This window comes from Gossypium arboreum, chromosome 13 (assembly GCF_025698485.1).
Source record: "Gossypium arboreum isolate Shixiya-1 chromosome 13, ASM2569848v2, whole genome shotgun sequence".
NCBI classification, from domain to species: Eukaryota; Viridiplantae; Streptophyta; class Magnoliopsida; order Malvales; family Malvaceae; genus Gossypium; species Gossypium arboreum.
Window position 1 is genome coordinate 8,718,616 of NC_069082.1, and position 22,011 is coordinate 8,740,626.

General features: G+C 33.0%; 3 protein-coding genes, 1 non-coding gene and 1 pseudogene across 5 annotated transcripts; all 5 read right to left on the bottom strand.

Moving 5' to 3' along the window:
• Positions 1-20: 20 nt before the first annotated feature.
• Positions 21-5,531, bottom strand: LOC108464173 (uncharacterized protein At4g06598-like). Of its 2 annotated transcripts, XM_053024112.1 has the most exons (6): positions 5,176-5,531; positions 4,622-4,679; positions 3,073-3,817; positions 2,342-2,417; positions 2,090-2,216; positions 21-1,345 (listed from the first exon to the last, which is right to left on the bottom strand). In XM_053024112.1, the coding sequence occupies exons 3-6, from the start codon at positions 3,795-3,797 to the stop codon at positions 1,128-1,130; spliced, it is 1,146 nt and encodes a 381-aa protein (XP_052880072.1). In that variant the 5' UTR covers positions 3,798-3,817; positions 4,622-4,679; positions 5,176-5,531; the 3' UTR covers positions 21-1,127. The 2 variants fall into 2 exon arrangements, with proteins under 2 accessions (XP_052880072.1, XP_017619807.1); XM_017764318.2 differs by lacking the exon at positions 4,622-4,679 and having other exon boundaries at positions 5,176-5,523.
• Positions 5,532-7,877: 2,346 nt separating this feature from the next.
• LOC108462237 (magnesium transporter MRS2-4-like) lies at positions 7,878-9,527 on the bottom strand (annotated as a pseudogene).
• A 685-nt stretch (positions 9,528-10,212) lies between these two features.
• LOC108464316 (cleavage and polyadenylation specificity factor subunit 3-I) lies at positions 10,213-13,610 on the bottom strand. The gene is made up of 5 exons (XM_017764557.2): positions 13,188-13,610; positions 12,991-13,088; positions 12,843-12,888; positions 12,275-12,424; positions 10,213-12,147 (listed from the first exon to the last, which is right to left on the bottom strand). The coding sequence occupies exons 1-5, from the start codon at positions 13,335-13,337 to the stop codon at positions 10,507-10,509; spliced, it is 2,085 nt and encodes a 694-aa protein (XP_017620046.1). The 5' UTR covers positions 13,338-13,610; the 3' UTR covers positions 10,213-10,506.
• A 1,559-nt stretch (positions 13,611-15,169) lies between these two features.
• TRNAR-UCG (transfer RNA arginine (anticodon UCG)) lies at positions 15,170-15,243 on the bottom strand. The gene has a single exon. It is a non-coding gene; the product is annotated as a tRNA-Arg (tRNA).
• A 4,421-nt stretch (positions 15,244-19,664) lies between these two features.
• On the bottom strand, positions 19,665-20,342 carry LOC108461957 (ferredoxin-A-like). The gene has a single exon (XM_017761954.2). It carries the CDS (start codon positions 20,259-20,261, stop codon positions 19,824-19,826), a length of 438 nt encoding a protein of 145 aa, XP_017617443.1. The 5' UTR covers positions 20,262-20,342; the 3' UTR covers positions 19,665-19,823.
• Between the last annotated feature and the right edge of the window lie 1,669 nt (positions 20,343-22,011).

A 22,011-nucleotide genomic window follows, 5' to 3' on the forward strand; every position in this document is an offset into this window, starting at 1 on the left:
TCGACACGGGTAAAATTAGCTTGTTTTTTTTAAAAAAATCATGTACTTAAAGAAAATATCTCCATATCCGTGCATCAGATACGACTGTTCAAGGAAAAGGAAGAATCTGAGCAACATACAGACAACTAACATCTTTCTCGGATTCTTGTATATAAATGACAACTAGCATGCAATTTGCAGAAGGGCTTGATCGTGGGTTAACATCCTTACAGCTCAATAATGGTTGTAGGGCAAGGGTGACCACTGACCAGCCTGGAATGCAATAACATCTTTCTTTCACATAAGCTTCGCTTTCAACTCACATGATTCACCCTACCATCCAAAAGTAACTGAGCAAATAACATTGGCTGTTCCTCTTTTTCTTAAACAATCCAATTCTGTCCTCCCTGTCCGGAATTAACTGCCTTAGTCACATTGAGTCAGCTGAAACGTAAATGAGCTGTCTGTCTAGGAATTTGCGTTCTAGTAAGGTTGGTAATGACAATCATATTAAAAGTAAGCTCAAGTTAGTAAAAAACAAATAGAGTAGTTGAAACTACTCTTAGGGTTATGTTACCAGGGCAGCTCCATGATTGCAAACCTGTAAACAGCAAATATCTTCAAGCTGAGGGGCAATACCAGGCAAATAATTATAACCAACAGAACCCAGAAATATGACAGAGATTTGATTTAAAACATTTTACAAGAAATAATTTCCTGCCACTATGCATTTTATATATAATGCACAACTAAACAGCCTAAAGATCTCTGCACTATAAGGTGGGATCCACCGGGTGGATACTCAAAATGGAGGGAAAATGGAGCAGATAAAATTCCAGAACCACAATAACCACTGATGAACAGATAGGAAGGGGAACCTGTTCTTCATGTTTACCACCTCAGGTGAATCATGGGCCAGAAATTGAATTTTCGGCAATGACTACCAGGTGCACAAGAAGATTTAATTGGCTGAAAGGAAAATAATAAGGGTAAGATATGACGGAAAATAAAGAGGAGATCAGGCAGAGGGAGGGCACCAAGACCAGATGAACTTGGCTTTATCCAGCACAAATGGAAACAACAAATTTGGTCAGCATGGCAGCGACGGTTGAAGTATTAGCACAAAAAGCTCTGGCTAAATTAGATGTTTAAATGCGGAGTGGACCGGTGACGGTGTCATGGCCTGAACTAGTATCTTTCTCCTTCACAGAGAGGTTTGCGAATTGGGAATCAAGATCTCTACTGCTAGAGCGTCGATGGCTAGATGATGGCTGCTTTTGTTGCGGTTGCTGTTGCTGTTGATTTTGTTGCTGCTGGTACAAGACTCGTAGCCTACCAATCTCCCTCTCCAATACTTCCTGCTCAACTGAGCACAATGATTGCACGGTTTAGTTTTCCTTCTATAAAACATTGTTTTAAACAAATAAAATAACTAATGTTCATCACAAACAAATCAATGATGGCCTCTTAGACACATTGGCCCTCATAATAATTCATGCTTCTGGAAGATCCAATGCATTGTCAAGGGAGCCTGTGCCTCGCAAGAAAGGGGGAAATCACTTTTCCAAACAAAAAGAATAAGACATGGACCACGGACCCCTATATTTTCCCCCCTAACATGATAGGTAAAACAAGTGAAAGTCAATCACTCATGAGTCAAGACATATCTTACTCCTCCCATTCAAAGCACAAGAAGACATTTATATCCCTTAATAGTGTAATAAACTAAATCACGACCAAAGAAACCTGTGATCTCTAATACAAATTTCTTCATATATCTTCCTCCTCCTCCCAAATCGTTCTAGAATTTAGTAGCAAATCTTAGTTTATCAAGCCACTCATGCCCAAACTATCTCAGACCAACTATTCGGTAATTCTTTCGGTCAAAGTTTCTACTGCCTGTATTGTTGTTTCCTTTTGAAGCATATTCATTAGCAGCTTGTGGACTACAAAAACCTATCTGGTTTATCATCCCTCAAGATACCAATTAGTACAGCTCATACAAATAATTAGAAGGTTGGGGAAAGAAAAAAAAAAGGTGAAATGCAATATGTACTGCAGGAAAATAACATTTAATCAGAGCCTTAGAGGTCATGCTTTAGGCACTTACGGTATTTGATAGCCTGCTCTTGAGCTAAACTTTCTAAACGTTGAGTAAGAGCTTTGTTCTCCATGCTAAGAATAAGATTCTGTTGGTTAAGAAATTCAAGCTCAGCTGAAACTTCAGATCCTTCAGCCTATAAAGTAAGAAACACAATTAACACTTCATTATTATATGGCGTATACTGATTCATAACTTCAAGTCAATTTCAAATGTAAGTATATGATAATAGTAATAACTTCAGTTTTGACTAACTCTTGCCTGCAAAGCTTGTACATTTCTTTCCAGCTCAGCTATGTACTGAAGTTTACGCACTCTTGAGCGTTGAGCAAACTGCCTGCAATAGACAATAACAAAGTACCATAATTAAACAATTTCTACCAACATAGGCATCAGTATATTAACCAAATATTTTGATAAAAGCTTCAAGAATCATACAGCAAAAGTAAATCAAAGTCACTAGTTATTAATAAAAGATATATCAACTTGAACACCAGGCACAAAAAGAAAAGAATAGAACGAATGTGATAGATGATTCCACTGAGAAAAAAAGAAAACATATTCTAGCCAAAGAACCCAAGGTACAAGGCCAAAAATGCAAAACAACTACAAAGTGAATGCAACTGCAAAAAACATCCAATCATACAATCATTCCTAGGGAACCTGCAGATCCATATCCTAGAATCATTTATAACTCCCATTGGAAATTAACTTACTAGCTCCTTATTAATTTCATCATTATAGGCAAAAGTAATCACAAACAACATTAGCAGCATTACAAGTAACTATCAGTATTCCTTGAGCTCATAAGTCATAAACTGTAACTTTTAAAAGATATTGACAACAGTGTGAAATTTTTATGCAAGCACAAGCAACAAAAAGGATTTTTTTTTTTTTTTAAAAACATAGCAGGCCTCACAACCAGGAGAGCACAATATATTACTACAGTATTACTACACTCCTTTGTGAAACAACAGAAACGGGCTACTCACTGCTTGGCTCTTTTCGTGTCACTGTCAGAGGCAGAAGACTTAGCATGAGAATTATCTTTTTTCTCAGAAGAAGCTTTTGCATCAATAGGGACAGATTTAGCTGAATCTTGTTTTCCATTTGCTGTTGATTGTGCTCGCTCTAGTTCTTGTGGTGCACATGATCCTAAACTCTGAACAAATGTGTTTTCTCTTAAAGAAGGAAGCCCACTTGGATGAGTCACAACATTCAAAGATGAATCCCATGCCCTATGCTTTTGCTTTACTAAGTTCACATCAGCACGGAAAGAGTTAAGCCGACCATCTTTGCAATTGTGGTGATCAAAGTCCTGAGACGCCCAAGAAAGTCCAGAAATCATATTTTTATATCCATACTCATCCTGTGCTGCATAATCTAGGTTAGGACCATTAGATACATCAATATATGCAAAAGAGTCACTTGATGAGCGTCGATGACCTCCTCTGCGCACAGGAGTCTCTGGCTCATTAAGGAGATCATCAAGCCAAGAAGGTTGTTCCTCTATCAGAAGGCTTTCAGAGGAAGTGCGCTGGTGGTATGTACTTCCTTCTCTAGGTTTTTGAATTGCTTTTGATCCAATTACACTGTTGGGGGCACTATCATTATATGTTGAGGCCACTGTAGGAAATGGACTTTTAGGAGGAAGTAAGGCATGCTTGCCAGAAAACATCAAATTTCTTATGTTAGTTGACCCCTTGGAATTCGACATTGGCCAAGAACAACCAGTTCCTGTATAAAGCATGGGAGAGACAGATCATGAAATAGATACATTAGGATAAGAACAAAGGTAAAAGCAAAAGTGCTAGAAAAAAGAGTTGTGGTGTCGATTTCAGCTCACAAACCAAGAGACAATAAGCCCTCCGTTCAACAAAGGAAATCAGAAAAACAATAGACTGTATCATGCATCAAACCTATTGTCACATAGCAGACAGTCATCTAATAATAAAAATGTTTGTCTGGTACACAGTATTACAGAACAAGTAGACATTCTGGGAATTATACATATCCAAATGGAAAGATCACAGAAAAGATAAAATAAAGCTCAGGAATCATGTATTTGAACATGACTTCACACATTATATCAACATCAATTTTATCCCTAGTTCCAATTGCTAAATCTTCAGGTACAGGTTAAACCAAAGAATTAAGAAAAAAAAAAACCTACAGTTACAAGAACTCTGCTTTGGTTTTGTAGGTAGAAGTTAGAAGATTAAGACATTACACGACATCTCTTATGAAGATCTGTATTTCGATCATTTTAATCGTAACTGTGAATAAAAGAATGTCTAAAAATAAAATACTATACAAAACACAATGACTCGAAAGAGTGCTTCCCAATCTCTGTCAAGCAAGAAAACCTATCCAATGTAACCGTGCTCATATCATGCTCGAAAAGCATTCACTTGACATATGTCAACTAGTAAAGCAAGTGGTCAGTCCGAATGAAATAGCAGCACATATCATGCATACAGGAAATAGATCAACAGTTTATGACTATCCTCACAACGACATCTAAATAACCTAATTCATTACCTTAAATGACACTCTTCAATTTCATCCAACGAAAAAGAGAAAAAATGCAAAGCAAAATCTGTCAAAATTAACAGATTCAATTAACTTATAACAGTGATTCTAGCATTATTTATAGTATTTCTTCACAAACTGGAAAAAAGGTTCAAAATCCTATTGAAATTTTGTTCTGGATAATAATAAATGAATTAATTAACAAATAAAACAGCACCTAAGCTAAACAAAGTATAGAATACTTAAAACCATGAGTTCTTATTATTTTCCACATTTCCTTAGCAACAAAAAGGAGCCTAAAAAATCTAAAATAGATAGAAACTAAAATGCAGCTCAGGAAATTTTAAAAATAAAAAACTAAGCATTGAAGATTAGGTATTCTTTATTCAGTGTAAAAAAAAATGAAAAAGGAAATGTTACACAATGTGAGAAATGAAAATGCATTCAAATTGACTTGATATATATACATATATATTCAAAAGATTTAAAAACAGATTGAAAACAAAAACAAACCTTTTTTTTTTTTTTTGTTAAAGTTTATAAAGAAAAAAATTAAAGCTTACCTCTGGATTACTGAAGAATTAAGATCTCGAAATGTAAATCTTCAATGAATCAAAATCGGAAGCTAAGAATTTCCTAGGGTTTGCCTTTTTTCGTTTTCTTTTTCCCGTTTTCGGTTCCCCTTATTATGAACCCTCTGCCTTCCTCTTTCTTTCTATTGCTCTTTCTATTGTATTTATATTTCTCTTTCTCTCTCTCTCTCTCTGCGTTGAAAGCTGGAAGTGGGAATCACGAATCAGGGACTGGATTGAGCAATTTTAATAAATATGGAGGAGCGAAGTTAGAAATATATATTTCGCCTTTCAACCCTCTAATTTTCAAATATCGTAATCTACCCATGCTATTTCTGATTTTTTGCTCTTGCTCCCCGTTTCTAAGACTTAGTATTAGGATGATATGGTAATTGCTCTTTATGCATTGAAACTATTATTTTGCTCATTTCAGTTCACCGATTGAATGTAGATCGATTGTCATTAGCATTATTGTCAGTGTAGGAGAACGAGTGTGTTGACGTATATTATCTTTTCATATAAAGGTCAGGGAGGGATTAGGACTTAGACAAAAATATAAAGTTTAAAGAATGAGCTTGAATAAAAGAATTAAAACTGTTTAAATTATAAGCCGAGCTTGAATTTTGACGTTCAAGATCCGAGCTTGACCCGATTTACATTCTATATAGATTCAACTTAAATCCAATCTAACTCTACCCATAAACACCTGAATTATAAAATTATAAGTTTTTGAACATTGATTGCAAAATAAAGGGGTGAAAACATAAAGATTTTGGACTATCTTTTAATGTGGTCCTACCTACCATTACTAGTCCAATTTCATTGCATTGTACAATGTTCTGTGTTTTGAAGAAGTTTATAGTTACAACTATAGCCATAATTCATATAACAGGTAATACATGGAAGTATAATTATTTCAATAAAAATAATTAAATCTAAAATTTAAATAAAATTATCTATTGACTCTTAGTTTAATCAATATAGGAGAATATGAGTTTGCTTGTGCTTATTCTCGTATTTATAAGTTGAAGAGAAACTATGAGTAGTTCTAAACATTGTGTCATAAAAGAACAAATATAATCGAATTTATAATGAAATTATTCAATAAACAAATTAAAATTATACATAAAAAATTAATTTGGACAATGAAAGTTTGTTTTTCTCTTTTGTTCCTTTCATTGATATTTCCACAAACATATGTAATATTATATATATATAAAAAGTACAAAATAAAGACCATTTTATTACAACAAGTTGCAAATTGCAAGTTGCAAGGCCAGCATGTTATTCATATAGGAAGATAAGAAGGGATCTGACTTCTCCAAAAATTTGGTGTTACTTTTCTTTTCTATTTATTATCCAACATTACACAAATATAAATATTGGTGACCAATATCCTCCACCCACATGTTATTTGTAACATAATTTTTTTATTTTATTAATCTTAATTATGCTTTTAAGATGTTTGTTACCAATTTCTTTTATAATTTAAAAATATTTAAAGACTAAATGTTTATTGATGTCATTGATTACCATACTTTATAATCACATCTGAACAAGCTTCTTCTAGATGCATTATATATTTTAATGTAATTGGAAAAGCTACCTAAGCTATGTAGATTTAAAACTTGATGCAAAATGGGGTATCTCTAAACATAATAATTTTAATTAATAAAGCCTAATGATATTTAATTCATACACAATTAAATTATAGTTCAATTGTCGACAAATTTTTTTTTTATAGTTTTATTATTGACATCATCAACGATTAATTTTCTTGTCACGAGTGTTTTTTGAAAAGATAAACGATTGTTTATAAAATGTGTTTCATTCCTATGAACGGGACCAAACCCCTAACCATATGATAAAAGGATGAAGTGAGCAATCACCATATCGCAAGTCATGATTATAATAATTTTCTTATTAATTTAATATAATTACATGAATATATTTATGGCAATTTTTTACAAAAAAAAATACTAAAAATGTTATTAGAATTTCAAATAAAAAATTAAAATTTTTATTTAATTCACGAGATCACGTTATAGGCATCTAACACAACCTCAAATCAAGTTTATAATAATAATAATAATAATAATAAACAATTTTGGTTCAACAACCCTGAGATTCACATTAATTTTATAGCAATTAAAATTCACATAAATTGTCAAACAAACAGGGAGAGGGTGATTAGTGACCACAGCTATCAAACAACTATAAAAGCAAGAATGTTGGGAGCAATCATATGCAATGATTTTCTAATACAGAAAAAAAAAAACTAAAAAAACATATAGGTATATGCTTACCCTACAAAGTTTATTGATGAACTTTAAAAGCACACAGTACTTTAACCTTAAAATATCTCATTACAATCAAATTGTTGAATACTGATTTTATTTTGGGATAAAATTCCAAAAAACAATATTGAGTTTCGTACATTAGAACTTAAGCTCTATGCTATAAATAAATTAAGCTTTCGATTCACCGGTTTGACCGTTTCGATTTAAAAATTATTTTTAAAAAACAATTCAACTAATTCATATCGATTTTTAATCTAACTAATTCAATGTCATTCTTTAGACTGAAAATCCGTCCGGTTCATGATCCAATCAATCCATTTCAAACATCATTAGCTATGAGGAAAAAACAGGTAACCCAAAATCACAGCTACAATGGAAAAGAAAGCTTAGCAGTTGGAAACTATTTTGTTTATGCATAAAACATGGTTTCTCTTTCAGTGGGAAATCAGAATTGATGTAAGGTAGCTGTCAAGAAGCAAAATTGATATCTTACAATTACATATCTAAAAGGAAGTAAAGGAACCAAAAATATAAAATAAAATTTTGTATAAGCTAATAGACCTGGATAGTTTGATGATGAGGATAACTTCAAGCGTCAATCAGCTTCGTCCATCTGGCATATTCTAGGACAAGTAGGAAAATCAACAAACATCCCAGTGTATGACCTCCAGTAAAGATTTCAAATATCCCATTCTTTTGGTACAATGCACAAGGGATGTTCATACCCACCCACCCTGCTACCAAAGTTTCAGTACTTATAGCAAACGATGCTATGGTCAATGTCAATTGAAGTTGAATGAGTTCCATTCTGATGGCTGTCGAGTTGGATATTGACATAGTCTTCTGCATCGTCAATATATTCGCGAACCTGCAAATCGAAAGAAGGAAATGGTACTCGGAACCAAGTCAAAGGAGGTGAAACGTACATGGTAAAGATGAATTACTCACCGATAATATCTTGTTACGAATTCCATCCAATTGCATGAAATAAGCCTCGAGCAGTACATATCCAAATCCTCGACATTGTGGTCGTCAAAAAAGTGGCTGCTGAAACTTCTGCTCCTATTTGAACCAAGCTGACGTAGATGGGGCGGATTAATAGCGATGCTATTTGAAAATGCATCACTCAACACAGCCTCTGATTGCTGATTTTGGATCCTCTTTCTTGTCAAATACAAATGTGCCATATCTTCATTGTCATTCAGAAGATGTTCGATTTCATCCCTCACCTGACATTAAACAGGTCCTCATCAATTGTTCGCAAAAAATAATCTGGCACGTGTGTGAATGATGTGCATAAATAAGTTACATCTTTGAAGAATCATATATATGTTTGCGTTGTGAAATTGTATATAGCAAATGCTGGAGATTCCATCAGATGCCTTGAGAAGTTATATTCATCATTCCTTCCCTCTTCACACACACACACAAACAAATGCTCTGAGTTGAGATAAGGAGTACTTTTCTTAGTCCTTATGAGCAACAACTATGGTGTTGAATTTTGAAAAAAATAACAATGGGCATAAGAAATACCTTTTATACACGTGCAAGCAGGTGAGTGAGACTGCTTTTCAAACTCCGTACATGCTCAAGATTCTTGGTGCTGACATTTCTTGCCAGTTCATCCAACGCAGGGTAAGCATCCCTCTCAAGATCGGCGACATTTTTGTCCAGAAATCAGCAGACAACCTCTAACGCTATCTCCAGAACCTGAAACTCAAATAGAAGCACTTCGGGAATAGGTAACAACTGTTCACTAGCTAAAACATGCAGTTCACTATCACTAACATCCACTGTGCTCACTCCTTGCATCTTAGAATCACTTTAACGAGGAAGTTGTAGTCTTAGTTAATCCACAAATTGAAGAACTTCCTGTTGGAGAGGATCCAGTACAAGTACTTGTTCAGCTGTAACTATAGTCTTTACGAACTCTAAATTGAAAACCATGGCTTTCTCCCTGGCTGGAAAAAACGCAAAAGAATCTCACAAAATTTCTTAACTGTTTCAAGATAATGCTGATTAAATAAAGCATCCGGTACTCATAATCGTTTGATACATATATCAAAATCATGAAATAGATCAAGGTAAAAAAAAAAAAAAAAAACAGATTGGAAACTATGAAAATCTTATATGCTTAGGTGTTATATTAGTTTAAGTAGGAACTATGAGATGTAAAAATAATGTTGGTAACAATTGCACCTGAATTATTTTTAAATTTAAAAATAAAAACTATATTATTAAAAATTAAAGTAGGGACTAAATTTCAAATAAACAAAACATATAAGAATATAGAGCATATTTTAAATTTTAAAATTTTATTTTATAATTTAATACAAACAAATAATTAACCTCTAGCAAAATGTAGACAGATTCTAAGCTATGACCTATAACAGCTTAAAACTGAAAAAATAAAAAGTATAACAATAAAAGATAAAAGTAACATTTAATCTCAAATTTGATCTTTGAATTTTTCAACATTTATCAGAAACTTTGTAGTGTTTTTTTTTTTCATTTTAATCTTTAAATTCGGATAATTTACTAATTTAGATTTCGTAACAAGTTGTAATTGTGTTTAAGTCATTACTTAAAAAATTCCATTTTAAATATAGTTTCTTTATAAAATTTTAATATTTTTTATTTTAGGATTTTATATAAGAATTTTAAATTTTCAAGAAATCCAAATTTAAAAAAAAAAACACAAAATATGAGATCATCGTAAACAAAAACATTTTAAGAGTCGAAATTAAAAGACTAAATATTAAAATGTTGCTTTACACTTGTAAAATTTACCCTTTGTTTCACATTAATGGCAGAAATCAATGAATCTTACCAATATCAAAACATTAGAGTAAAAGATGATGACGACATGCTTCAGTGCTAACTGCTAAGCTGTACAAACAAGGAATTACTGCTTGGTAATAAGCAACCAACATAACTTCATCATGCAATTGGCAAATCCAAAATTCATCCTCAAAGTCGAGCACATTTAAAAGATGAATAAGTAAATCAGGGGGAAAAGGAACTATGATGATGAGAGAGGGATTGGTTTTACTGCACTTTGAATTCGTCGAAAAGCTGTTTTTACTCTCTCCTTTAGACCTTCATTTTCACTCTCAACATCCCCACTCTGTTTATCAAGAAGAGCCACATTCCCATCAACACTTACCATAAGCTTTCCATTTTCTCCTAATTTCACATCCCCAAACAGTGAAACCAGGAGTGCATGAATAACCTTTTCCGCCTTCTTCCCGTTTTCTTCTTCTGTTTTTATGGCCTCAGATTCCACTACTACCTTAGGGATCTCCCGGCTGATGTTCAGAACCAATGCCACGATGGAATCCGACACCATGTCACTTATGGGATCCGATGTCCAATGCAATGAGATGTGCCTATCTGAATCCTGCTTCACAGTCACACTATCATGCACTTGCAATGTTGGAACCCCAGACTCTTCATCTGTTGATGATTCCACACTCTCGTATATCTGCTCGAGTCGATGCTTTATCACACCAAAGGCGCCGGTGAATGGGATAGTGATCCTCTGAGTGATGTTTGCGGTTGAAAGCTGTGAGAAGATGTGGAGATCATCGGGAGCCATTATCTGATAGGTGAAACCTTTCTTTACCAGAACACCACTAACAGTTTCACCTACGTCTGGGGTCTTTTCAGCCAATCTTCCGATTGTTTTAGCCATTTTCTCAGAGCTAAAATACATCTCAACAGACTGACAATTCTTAGGGGTAATGATTTTGGTGTTGCCATCAGTGAACTCAGTGATAAGCTTCTGTTTAAGCCTTCCCATCTCGTTTGCTTCTCCGTGAACAAGAATTATGTTGGGAGGCATGAGCTCTTTCAAGAATGTACTCGTTTGTGCATAGTCTGCATGGGCCGAGAATGAAATGTAATGAACCTGCATGTTCAGAGGAGCCATGAGACCATTCATGAGAGTCACTTCCTTCGGTTCATTAATAATCGTTTTTGCAGGCGTCCCTTCAACGACATAACCAGGAATAACACAAGAATTTTTCTTATCAGAACACCACTTGTCAAAGAGTTGGCGTGACAGCCCGCTCTGAAGACCACCTGGACTTGCCATTACAACAGATGGACCTACATCACTAAATTCCTCAATGCTATTTAATGGAGAAATGTGCTTGAACTTGAAGGGGTTTGAGTTCGCAAACTGGGTACGGATTCTCTCATTCATGGAAAGTATGTACGTTTGATAAACAGCCATACACTTTTTTGCAAGTGGGGAAGCATAATATATTGGAACGTTATGAAGCTCAGGGTGGCTAGACCAATACTCATCAAGGATCAACAGAAGTTCCTGGGCACGACCAAGGGCAAACGCTGGAATTAGAACACGACCACCTTGAGAAACAGTAGAATGGATAACATCAGTGAACCGCTTCTCCCGAATGTGTCGTGGTTGATGAAGCTGGACACCATAAGTGGATTCAATCACACATATATCAGGAGAGAACTGTGGCAGCTCAGCAGCACGGAGATGACGATCTTCTTCACGAGAATAGTCTCCAGTGTAGAGGACTCGAACACCGGCAATGTCAACCATGAACATAGCAGCACCAAGAACATGCCCAGCAGTATAGCACCAGAACTTAATGCCATTTACTTCCACGGTTTGGTGGAAATCAATAACCTGCAGTCAAGCACAAAACACAACACATTGTTCCCAATCAGTTAATTCGAAGAAGCAAATCTGACTACACCAGAACGGGTGGACAATAAACATTACAAGAAACGGAAAACCAAGAATATATATATACCTCAATTTTATCCATGGAGCGACCAATGTCTTGTTCATCAAATAACATGTCTTCAACCGAAACTTTGCTCACTTTTACATAATCAGTCAAAAGGAGCTTATAGATAGCTTTTGTTGCATGAGTCATAAAAACTCGACCTCTGAATGTGGTCTGGTAAAAAATATGAACGCATTAGTTCTTAAACAAGACCAAATTAAGGATGGCAGTAGGACAAATATCTATAATTTCTACAAATTCGAACATGCTTTATCATCCATCCATATTAAACCTAAGCATAACTATCGAATTTGAAACCTATTTAATTTAATTATTCAGAGGATATTCAAACCCGCTAAATATCTGGATTTAGTATTTTTTTTTTTTGTTCAAATAAAAATTTTGAAAAGTAACGTCAGATACAGGGTTCGTATATATGCAAAACTACAGATTCGAATAATGGATATCCAAGGCTTAATACACACATTCACTCCGAAGTCGCTGTGGATAATAATTAGAATTATCGGATTTCAAACTATCCTCCTAAACAACTACCGTACTTAGACGATAATTCACTCTGAAAGAAACAAACCTTTTCCAGAAAATAAGGTAGGGAGGCAGCATGATCCAAGTGAAAGCTGCACAATTGCCAAAAGCAATTTGAAATATAACAGTTAAAACTACCCGGCAACAAATTTGAAGGATTAAAGAAGACAAAATAAAGGGAAAGAAGGCCATACTGGGTAATAAGAAGGACATCAATAGTTGAAGGATCAATCTCATCGAAATACGGCAAGGCAGCCATACCCGTGTAAGCAGGATGAATTCCACAATCAAACTATCATTTAAAATTGAAAAAAAAAAACTCAAATTAGAAACTAAACAAATCCAGTAGTAAAAGAAAACAATAAATACAAGGAATATTTAGTAAGCATACCAGCACAGTTTTGCTTTTGTAAGTCATGTAAACGCAAGAACGACCAACTTCATTGCCAGCGCCTAAAGGGGTAATAGTAAGCTGATCTCCTTCTTTTGTTAACGGCGCATCTCTTCTTTTAAGTGACGGTGGCTGCCCTGTTGAAGCCATTTTTTCCTCAATAAAATGGAAATTGCTCTCGAATAGAGGGTTTCGGTATGAAATTTTAGCTGAAAACTAAACCCTAGATAGATTGGAGAAGCAAAATTTCTATAATTCGACACCAAAGGGAACCACTTTGTTTAATTACAAAGCTCGAAAGGGAAAAAAAAATGGCAGAGCTTGCAAATTCTCAGATCTCTAAAACCCTAAAATCCGATTCCCTGGAAGTGAAAACCAGATAACGTTTGCATACAATACTGGAAATTAAAGCCCAAGCTCAAGCACTAGATTTGGGCCATTGGATTAAAACCGAGAGAAAACAATAGGTCTAATTATTTTTTAGTCCCTATACTTTTATGATATTCGAGATTCTTGATGCGTTTAGTTTTAAATTTTAAATGTGAATTTTCGTGTGTTTTTATAATGAAATGTTTAGTTGAGAATTTAAAAGTTGCTTTAAAAAATGAAGGTATGTTAAAAAAATTAACACAAAATAAAATTGTTTTTATTATTTTCACTAAAAAAATGAAGTCATTGATTAGTTAACCTAATTGATTCATTTGATTCGATTGAATAAATCATTAAAAATAAAAATTATTCAAAAATTTTGATTTAATCTCTTTTTTCCAATTCAACTAGTCTGTAATAGACATGAACATGGACTAGACCACCTGCCGAGACCTAAAAGCTCGCCTGAAAAGTGAGAAGGTTTTGGTAAAAATATAAGCCCGAAAAATAAGCTTGGACAAAAAAATAAAGCCTTTTTTCTAAACAAGTGGGGCCTCATGTAATATTTTCGACCCGGCTTGACCTAAATTTGTCTAAATCATTTCCATTGTTGTTTACTGTTGTTTGTTGCCATTTTGATGTCGTCTTGTTGCAATTTTGCTACTATACTGCTATTATTTTTTCGTTATTATTTGTATATTGTATAACTCTTGTTTTATTATTAAATGTACTATTATTTTAGAGACATTTGTTTGCCAAGTTGCAATTCTATTAGTGTTATTTAAATATAAAGACTTTTTTAAATATATTTGCAATTTGTGAGAAAACATTTATTTTAATGTTTTCCGTGTATTGATGTATTATATTTTTTAAATTTAATTTCTATATAAAAATAATAATATAAAAAAATTAATACGGACAAACAAGATTGGACTCGAACTTAGAAAACAGTCTAATATTTTGCGTTGGCCCAACCAACCTAGTCCAATATACTAATTTTCAAATCAACCGATTCAATATTTTTTTCTAAATCGAACACTATACCGATTTAATTCGATTTAAACAATCTTAATTAAAAACAAAGGTCTTTTATTGGTTCATATCCATGTCAACGTAAGAACCTTTCTTGTAAGAGATTAATACACGAACCTTTTTCTTTTCAATTTGCCTTTAAATGTCAAATTGCTCATTACAATTTGAGCCTATATAGACCTACAAAAACTTTTTTAGCCTACTCTTTTTATTGTAATGAAATTTTATTTATTTATTTATTTATGTTTATTTAATTTAATTTTATTATATAAGTTATATTGTTATTCATCTTAAAATTTATTTTAGTTATTATTTAGTAATTATTTCTTAAGTTTTTGTTTTGAAAAAAACGTATCAAACATTTTTTATATTTTAATTTCAAAATTAAATTTTCATTTTCATTTAACAAATGTCTCTTTTAATTTAAAAAAACGAAAACTATATTCCAAAATAAAAATAGAAAATATTTTCTAAAATGGAGCCTTAAATTTTTTACACATAATTTAACTTGTTTTTCTTCGAAACTCAAATTTTAGCATCATAGAGGCAGTAAAATAAGAATAAACAAAAAATCAATCAAACGACCACAGTGGGAGTCGAACCCACGACCTTCTGATCCGAAGTCAGACGCGCTAATCCACTGCGCTATGCGGTCTTGGTTGAAAGGATAGGCAAGAACAAAAAGTTTTATACTTTTAAGTTCTATTATTTATCACTCCTGCAACAACATCTACATCTGTAAATGCGTAAAAGATGTTATGCTATTTCTATTTTATGTCTAAACATACATATATCTACACTATATATTAAACACTACATTCAATTGGTGACATAAATTAATCGGAAATTAATTTATAATTGGATAATAAAAACATCTTTATTTTGCTTAATAAATTATATTATTTTGAGAGTAATTTTACTTATAAGGTTAGGAGTTTGACTATGTTCTAAGGAATGGAGCAACAGGCTTTTCAAGTAACTATTATTTAATTGTTGAAAATGGAATAATTTATAATTTCAATTCATACCGTAACATCTTTTTTATTGCAATCAAATTGAATTAGTATTTTTCCATCATCATTATCATTATAATTATTGTGAGAAAACGTACACAATAATTAGTCTTGGGCAATTTATCTGTGAAAATATATGTATAGCCAATTATTTACCTCTTTAGAAAGCATCCACGACAAAGAAATTAATCACTGTTACCGATGTTGGAAACTCTATTATCGACCAATATATATAGAGAAAGAGACACGCACACAAATACAATAGGGTTTGAACTAAAACCCCTATAATTTTTTAACATTTGTATTTTTCCATCTATCAAAGCCTCATTTACCATCTATTCCATTAACATCAATAAAGCATTCACTAACTCACAATTGATGACAACATTCTAATAACAAATTTAACCTTCAATTTTTATATTTTATATCTATTTAGTCATAATTTTTAAAATTTAACTCTCAAATTTTACTAAATTTGATGCTCAAAATTAGAGAGCAATGGAAGCCATAGCAGCAGCGAAACCGGTGATCAAAGTGGCTGCTCTTTGTGGGTCTTTAAGGGATGGCTTTTACGATAAAGGCTTACCTTGTTTGGGTTTTTGTTTTTGTTTCTAGGAAATACTCTTTTGGGTTTTTTTTTTGTACCCCTTCACACTATTGACGTCTAAAGGAATGCTCTTTTTTAGTTTCTGGGAAAAATATTGATTTGGGTTTTTTGTTTCAGCAATGGAGCTAACTAAGGAAGAAATTGATGGGATTCAGATTGATTACATAGGCATTTCACCGATTCCTATGCTCAACACCGATCTCGAAGTTGATGGGAAGTACCCGCCTGTTGTTGAGGCTTTCAGGCAGAGGTTTTTGTGGCTGATAGCATCCTCTTTGCTTCCCCTGATTACTGGTATGAAGCATTCAGCAGTATTTGTTGGCTACAAAGTATTTTGGATTTCATTTCTTTATATTTTCTGTAATCTATACCATGATATACACGCAACTCCATCAATAATGTTCAAAGGTGTCACTATGAATTGGTGAGCTGGAATTGGAACCACTTTTCTATGCACTGTTAGTTCAAACAGCTTGACATTTCATCAAAAGATCAATTTTCCTGTAAAAGAAAAAGCTTAATTTTGACAATGGAGGAATTGTGAGTTAGTCAGGGTGTATTAAATTGTAAAATAATGAATCTTTTTGAGTTGAAAATATGCTATATATGGGGTTAGGGTGATTGTTCATTTAAGTTCATAGGTGGAAGAAGTCATAGGTTTTTTATTTATTTATTTATTTATTTTAACAACACAAAGTTCAAAACTCTTTAGCTGAAGATGTATCAAATTGAGATTATTTATAAGTTTTGAGGGTTAATTTTTAAAATTATGACTAAAGCAATATAATATGTGAAAGTTGATATGGTAAATTTGTTATTATACCGATTTTTTAATTGTCACATTACCCTCTCGCCGTTATTTTTAAACATACATTTATGTTCTAAATATGCTATGTGTGATAGGATTTCTAGTTTATATTATTTTTTTATAGATATATTTGTTACATAATTTTGTTTTTTAAATAATTTAATATTTAATCGATTAAATTTTAGTTCAATTGGCATTGACATTGTTGCCAGTGCAAAAGGACGTGGATTTAAGTGCGCTGAAGTGCATTTTCCTCTTATTTAAGGGTTGATGGGTTATGAGTAGTTTTAGGCATTGTATCAATAAAATAAAGATTAGAAACCATAATGATCCACTCCAACAAGGAGGTCTCAAACAAAAGTAAATTATATGTTCTATATTGGACCAAATTGACCAAACGATCAGCTTCTTTATTATCCTCTCTAAAAATTGACCAAATGCATTTGATGGATCCTCTTGATCAAGGCAAAATTGGACCCTTTTGGAAAATTCGCTTGGATAGCTATGACCGCCTGGAGACAATTAGATTGAATAATCACCTTGTCATATCTTTGCTCAATAAGAAGACTCAATCTATCTAAAATACCCCACGACTCTACATCAAAAATAGGACAACTACCCACAAATCTATTATAACCAAGAATCCACGCTCCATCTCGATCACAAACAATTTTCCCTGCCGCCACGAACCCAACGTTTTTCTGAATAGATCCATCTATACTCAAACATACTCAGTCGTTAGCTACTTTAATCTATTCTCAAACATGATGAAAAGTGCATTTGATAACATATTAGTGTAAAGTTTGGAGTGAAAAATCATCTGATGGCTTGCTACATTTTACCCTTTTGTAAGCTAAAAGCTTACAACTTGATGGTCATCAACACTCTAAGATTAGCCAATGTTTTCGAGTTGATTGGTGTTGAGGGTTAAAATAAAATTAAAATTTAAAAAAAATTATTAAAAAATTAAAAATCTAACTTATTGAATCGATTTAGCTCAATTCAATCACTTTGTACGTATTGATTTACAAATTAATCAATTTTATACCTTTCATTGGACTAATACCTTAATTAATTTTCGATCCAATCAATCTAATTCGATTTAGAACATACTAATAATTTATTTAATTCACGGTAATAAAATAGAGTTGTAATAAAATATTCTTCTATAAAAATAGAATAGAATAAAACTTACAAAAATAATAAAATACCAAATCAAAGAGTGTAATCTAAATAGAAAAAAAAAAAAAAAAGAGGGTGAGACACCATTGCTGCTTTGCTTTTTGAAAAAGAGAACTTTTAGTTCACTGAAATTGAATCAGCTGGGTTGGTTATGAAATATTTATTTATTTATTCCTTATTACACTCAATAGCAATTCAGATAGGAATTAATGAATTGTATTCAAGACCTCAACCATAGAAGGGACTTAAACTAATGGGTTACACACTTCAACCAAATATTTGGTTGGTTGTGAGTAAGAATTAAGCGTGAATAATGGTATGATACATAACCATCATACTCAACTTATGTTATTTAGATAGGTGGTATATTTATCTATAATTAGTGTAGAAACAACGATAATAATGATATTAGATATTATAACAACATTATAATATTAGTGAATGTGGATTAGAGGTGTGCATGGACCGGCCGGGCTGGGTCTATAAAAATTTTTGCTCGTTTTCAAGAGCCCGGCCCGAGAAAAATAGTAGGCCCGAGTCAGCCTGCCAAACCTTTTTTTTGCTTTTTTATTAAATAAAAATTTAAAATATAATAAATCAAATACATCTAAAAATATTAAAACAAATATTAAAACAAAAAACAAATAAAAATGAGACTAAAATAATTCTTAAAATAATACATAAATAAAAATATAATAAAAAGTAATTATATTAAAATTGAAAAATTGAAACAAATTAGAACTAAATTAAGAACCAAATTATATAAATAACAAAAGTTTACAACACCAAAATAATATTAAAAACAACAAAAGAGTAAAGTCAAAATACTAAAGTTACTTAAAATTAAAAATAAAAAAATTTTAAAAATAATTTAATATTAAAATCGGACAGGGCCGGGCCCGGGCCAAAAAATCTTACCCGAGGCCTCTTTTTTGTCCAAACCTATTTTTCGAGCCTATATTTTTACCTAAACCCTCCTATTTTTCGAGCAAGCCTTCAAGCCGGGCCGGGCTGCCAGGCCATGCACACCTCTAACGCGGATCCACTTAGATATAAAATGCATACTATTATTATGAGAGGAGTAAAATCACCATCTTTTTATCATTTTGGATTCTGTTTAATATGGCAGCAAAATTTGTAGGAAAAAAAGATATTATTATTTTTAATAGTTTAATATTATATTAATATTTTTATTTTGAATTTTAGAATTTTTATTTAAATTTAAAATAAAAATATTTATGTGATATCAAGTTATTGAAAAGTAGATGAATTGCGCGACTGTTTCGTGGATATAATGGGTTGGGTGAGTTTTACTTTCACCTGCATTTCTTTGGGGTGTTGGATTAATGACTCTTTTCGTCGTGAACCAGAACTAATTCCCTGCAACTCCACAATAACATTCACGGTGGAACAACTTCAAGAATAGGAGAGGGAGAAAACAAAGAGATTCTTAACCATTGCAAAGATTATTAGGGCTACAATGATTCCATTTTTGTGATTACAAAAATGAACAACAAAACCTTAAAAGAACATGGAATTCATTCAAGAACATTAACAATAAACACATCCCTTAAACAACACTAAAAGTCCCCCCAAAGAAAAAAAACCCTGAAAACCCAATTGCTTTAAACGAGATCTTCCTCCCGGTGTGTTTCAATGACGACATCACTTGTTGGGAGAGCAACGCAAGTGAGAACAAAGCCTTCTTCTATTTGTTCATCACTAAGGAAGCTATTTTCAGACTGGTCCACACTGCCTTCTTTGACTCTCCCAGCACATGAAGAGCAAGCACCAGCCCTGCACGAGTACGGAAGATCAATCCCATTCTCCTCCGCCGCGTCCAGGATCTTCAAATCATCTGGGCACTCAAACTCTTGAGGTCCTTCCGGAGTGAGCAGCGTTACTTTGTATACTGTCATTGTAAGACGCCCACCTCTTTGGGGTTTTAGCCTGAAAAGAGCCTGCTTAAAGTTTGGGAGGGAGGATAGACTCCTCACTGGCTGGCGGCGGACGAATGAGGTGCTGCTGACCGTGGAAGTGGAGAGGGCGGCGGTGGAAGCCATTTTCAGTTTTTAGAAATAAGAATGCCTGTGTATTGTTGTGGCAGGCCATAGTCAGTATGGGAGTGGAGCTGTGTTTATAAAAACAAGGCAACGGGAGGATGTAGTTTGTATGGAGATTTATCTTCCACGTGGCGTAACATTTTGTGGCTTTCATTATCCTTTCATTATTCCCATCAATTTAATTGGTGGAGTGTAATTGCCAATTGAACACAATCCTTAACCCTATGGCATTTTATTCAAAAGAAAGAGAAGGAAAACGATAAGGTATAATTATGGGTTTAGTCCAACTGTATTGATAATTCACATGAGTTATTTTAATTTAGAGTATTAAAAGATTTTAAAGAAAGTAATAGTAAAACTGTTGAAGTATGAAACCCAACACCAACATTCCCTCTTATAGAGAAAAAGTGATTTGGAAGTTTTACAAACACGCAATATTGTCCTAATGTATGGTAACACATTATTAAGTAAGTCAACCCTTAAACCAATAAAAGAGCGACATGTGACCTCATTCAATAACGGCCACTTCTCACGTCAGTTAAGTCAACTATAACAAACGTTTTGCCTAAAACTACACTCCCATCGTATCGCCATTTATTTCAAGTTTCAAATATTTTCAAACTTCTTAAATATACTCAAAATACTTTTTAAATCTAGATACCTACACTCTAGAAATCCTTACTATCCCGAATGGTAAGTCGTAGAAACCCAATGTCTTAAAGATGGTCATTTTATAATCTCCCCTCAATTGGTGGAAAGACAATAAAGACAATAATTATGCCTATATCTTGCGAGCTCATGCCTCATTGGTCAACATTTTTTTGCCAAGATAACCTTGTGAGCTAAGAAACCTACTAATCCGAACCATCGAAGCCACTTGACATAGATAGAGTGTTTACCGTCACATATATTCAATTCCTATTCCTAAACATCGACAGTTCATATTGAAAGCCTATCTAGGACAACCTACTATAGCAAAATACCTATAGGCCGACTAGCTTGTATGAAGTCCGAGACCAATACGTGGACAACACATGGCACCTCAAAAACTGTCAAAGAGGACCTCCTTTCAAAGGCTCATGGGAACCAAGAAAAAAGACAAAGACATTAATCCTCTCCAAAAAGCCTCAACTCTCTTCTCTTTTTTATTCCCCAATCTTCTTCTAACCAATGTTATTTAAATCAATCGGTTGAATCAATTGAATTAAAATATTGATTCAAAAAATGACTTTAAACTAATTACCCAAAAAACTAAAAGAACTAGTTCAATCAATTAAAAAACTGATTGAACCGAATGATAAGTTTTTTATTTTTTAATTTTAATATTTTTAATCAAACCAATAATTTAATCAATTCAATCACCGACTCAATTTAAAAAATATTTAAAAAACATTGATTCCAACGCTCATATTCTGATTACTCTAGCTTCTCTAGCTTTTCTACAACTCTTTAGCTTCTAAGTCAACCATCTTAAATCATCACACCTCCAGGTATATACATCAAATACTTTTAAAAAACCCACTTTAAGAACAATTCCTTTTCTGTTGAAAAAGTATGCCAGACGGTTAAATATGATGAATCTAATTAACTAAATAAAATAGCGATACAAAATTCAGATTAGAGTTAGAAAAGAAATTAGTCTAAAAAACTAAAACCATACAATAAAAAAGACAATTTCTTTTTGAGCAAGGAAAAATAACGAAGCAAATATTACAGATATGGAAACAAAAAAAAAAAAGGTTAAATTATG

Bases quoted from the DNA above. Each gene is read 5' to 3' on its own strand.
- LOC108464316 (XM_017764557.2), bottom strand. From the start codon at position 13,337: ATGGCTTCAACAGGGCAGCCACCGTCACTTAAAAGAAGAGATGCGCCG. The intron at 12,889-12,990 runs GTATGGCCTTCT...GCAATTGTGCAG, and splicing joins GATGTCCTTCTTATTACCCA to CTTTCACTTGGATCATGCTG. The intron at 12,148-12,274 runs GTATATATATAT...GCTTGACTGCAG, and splicing joins GCTCCATGGATAAAATTGAG to GTTATTGATTTCCACCAAAC.
- LOC108464173 (XM_053024112.1), bottom strand. From the start codon at position 3,797: ATGTCGAATTCCAAGGGGTCAACTAACATAAGAAATTTGATGTTTTCT. The intron at 2,418-3,072 runs GTGAGTAGCCCG...TGTCTATTGCAG, and splicing joins GACACGAAAAGAGCCAAGCA to GCAGTTTGCTCAACGCTCAA. The intron at 2,217-2,341 runs GCAAGAGTTAGT...CTTACTTTATAG, and splicing joins GAAATGTACAAGCTTTGCAG to GCTGAAGGATCTGAAGTTTC.
- LOC108461957 (XM_017761954.2), bottom strand. From the start codon at position 20,261: ATGGCTTCCACCGCCGCCCTCTCCACTTCCACGGTCAGCAGCACCTCA.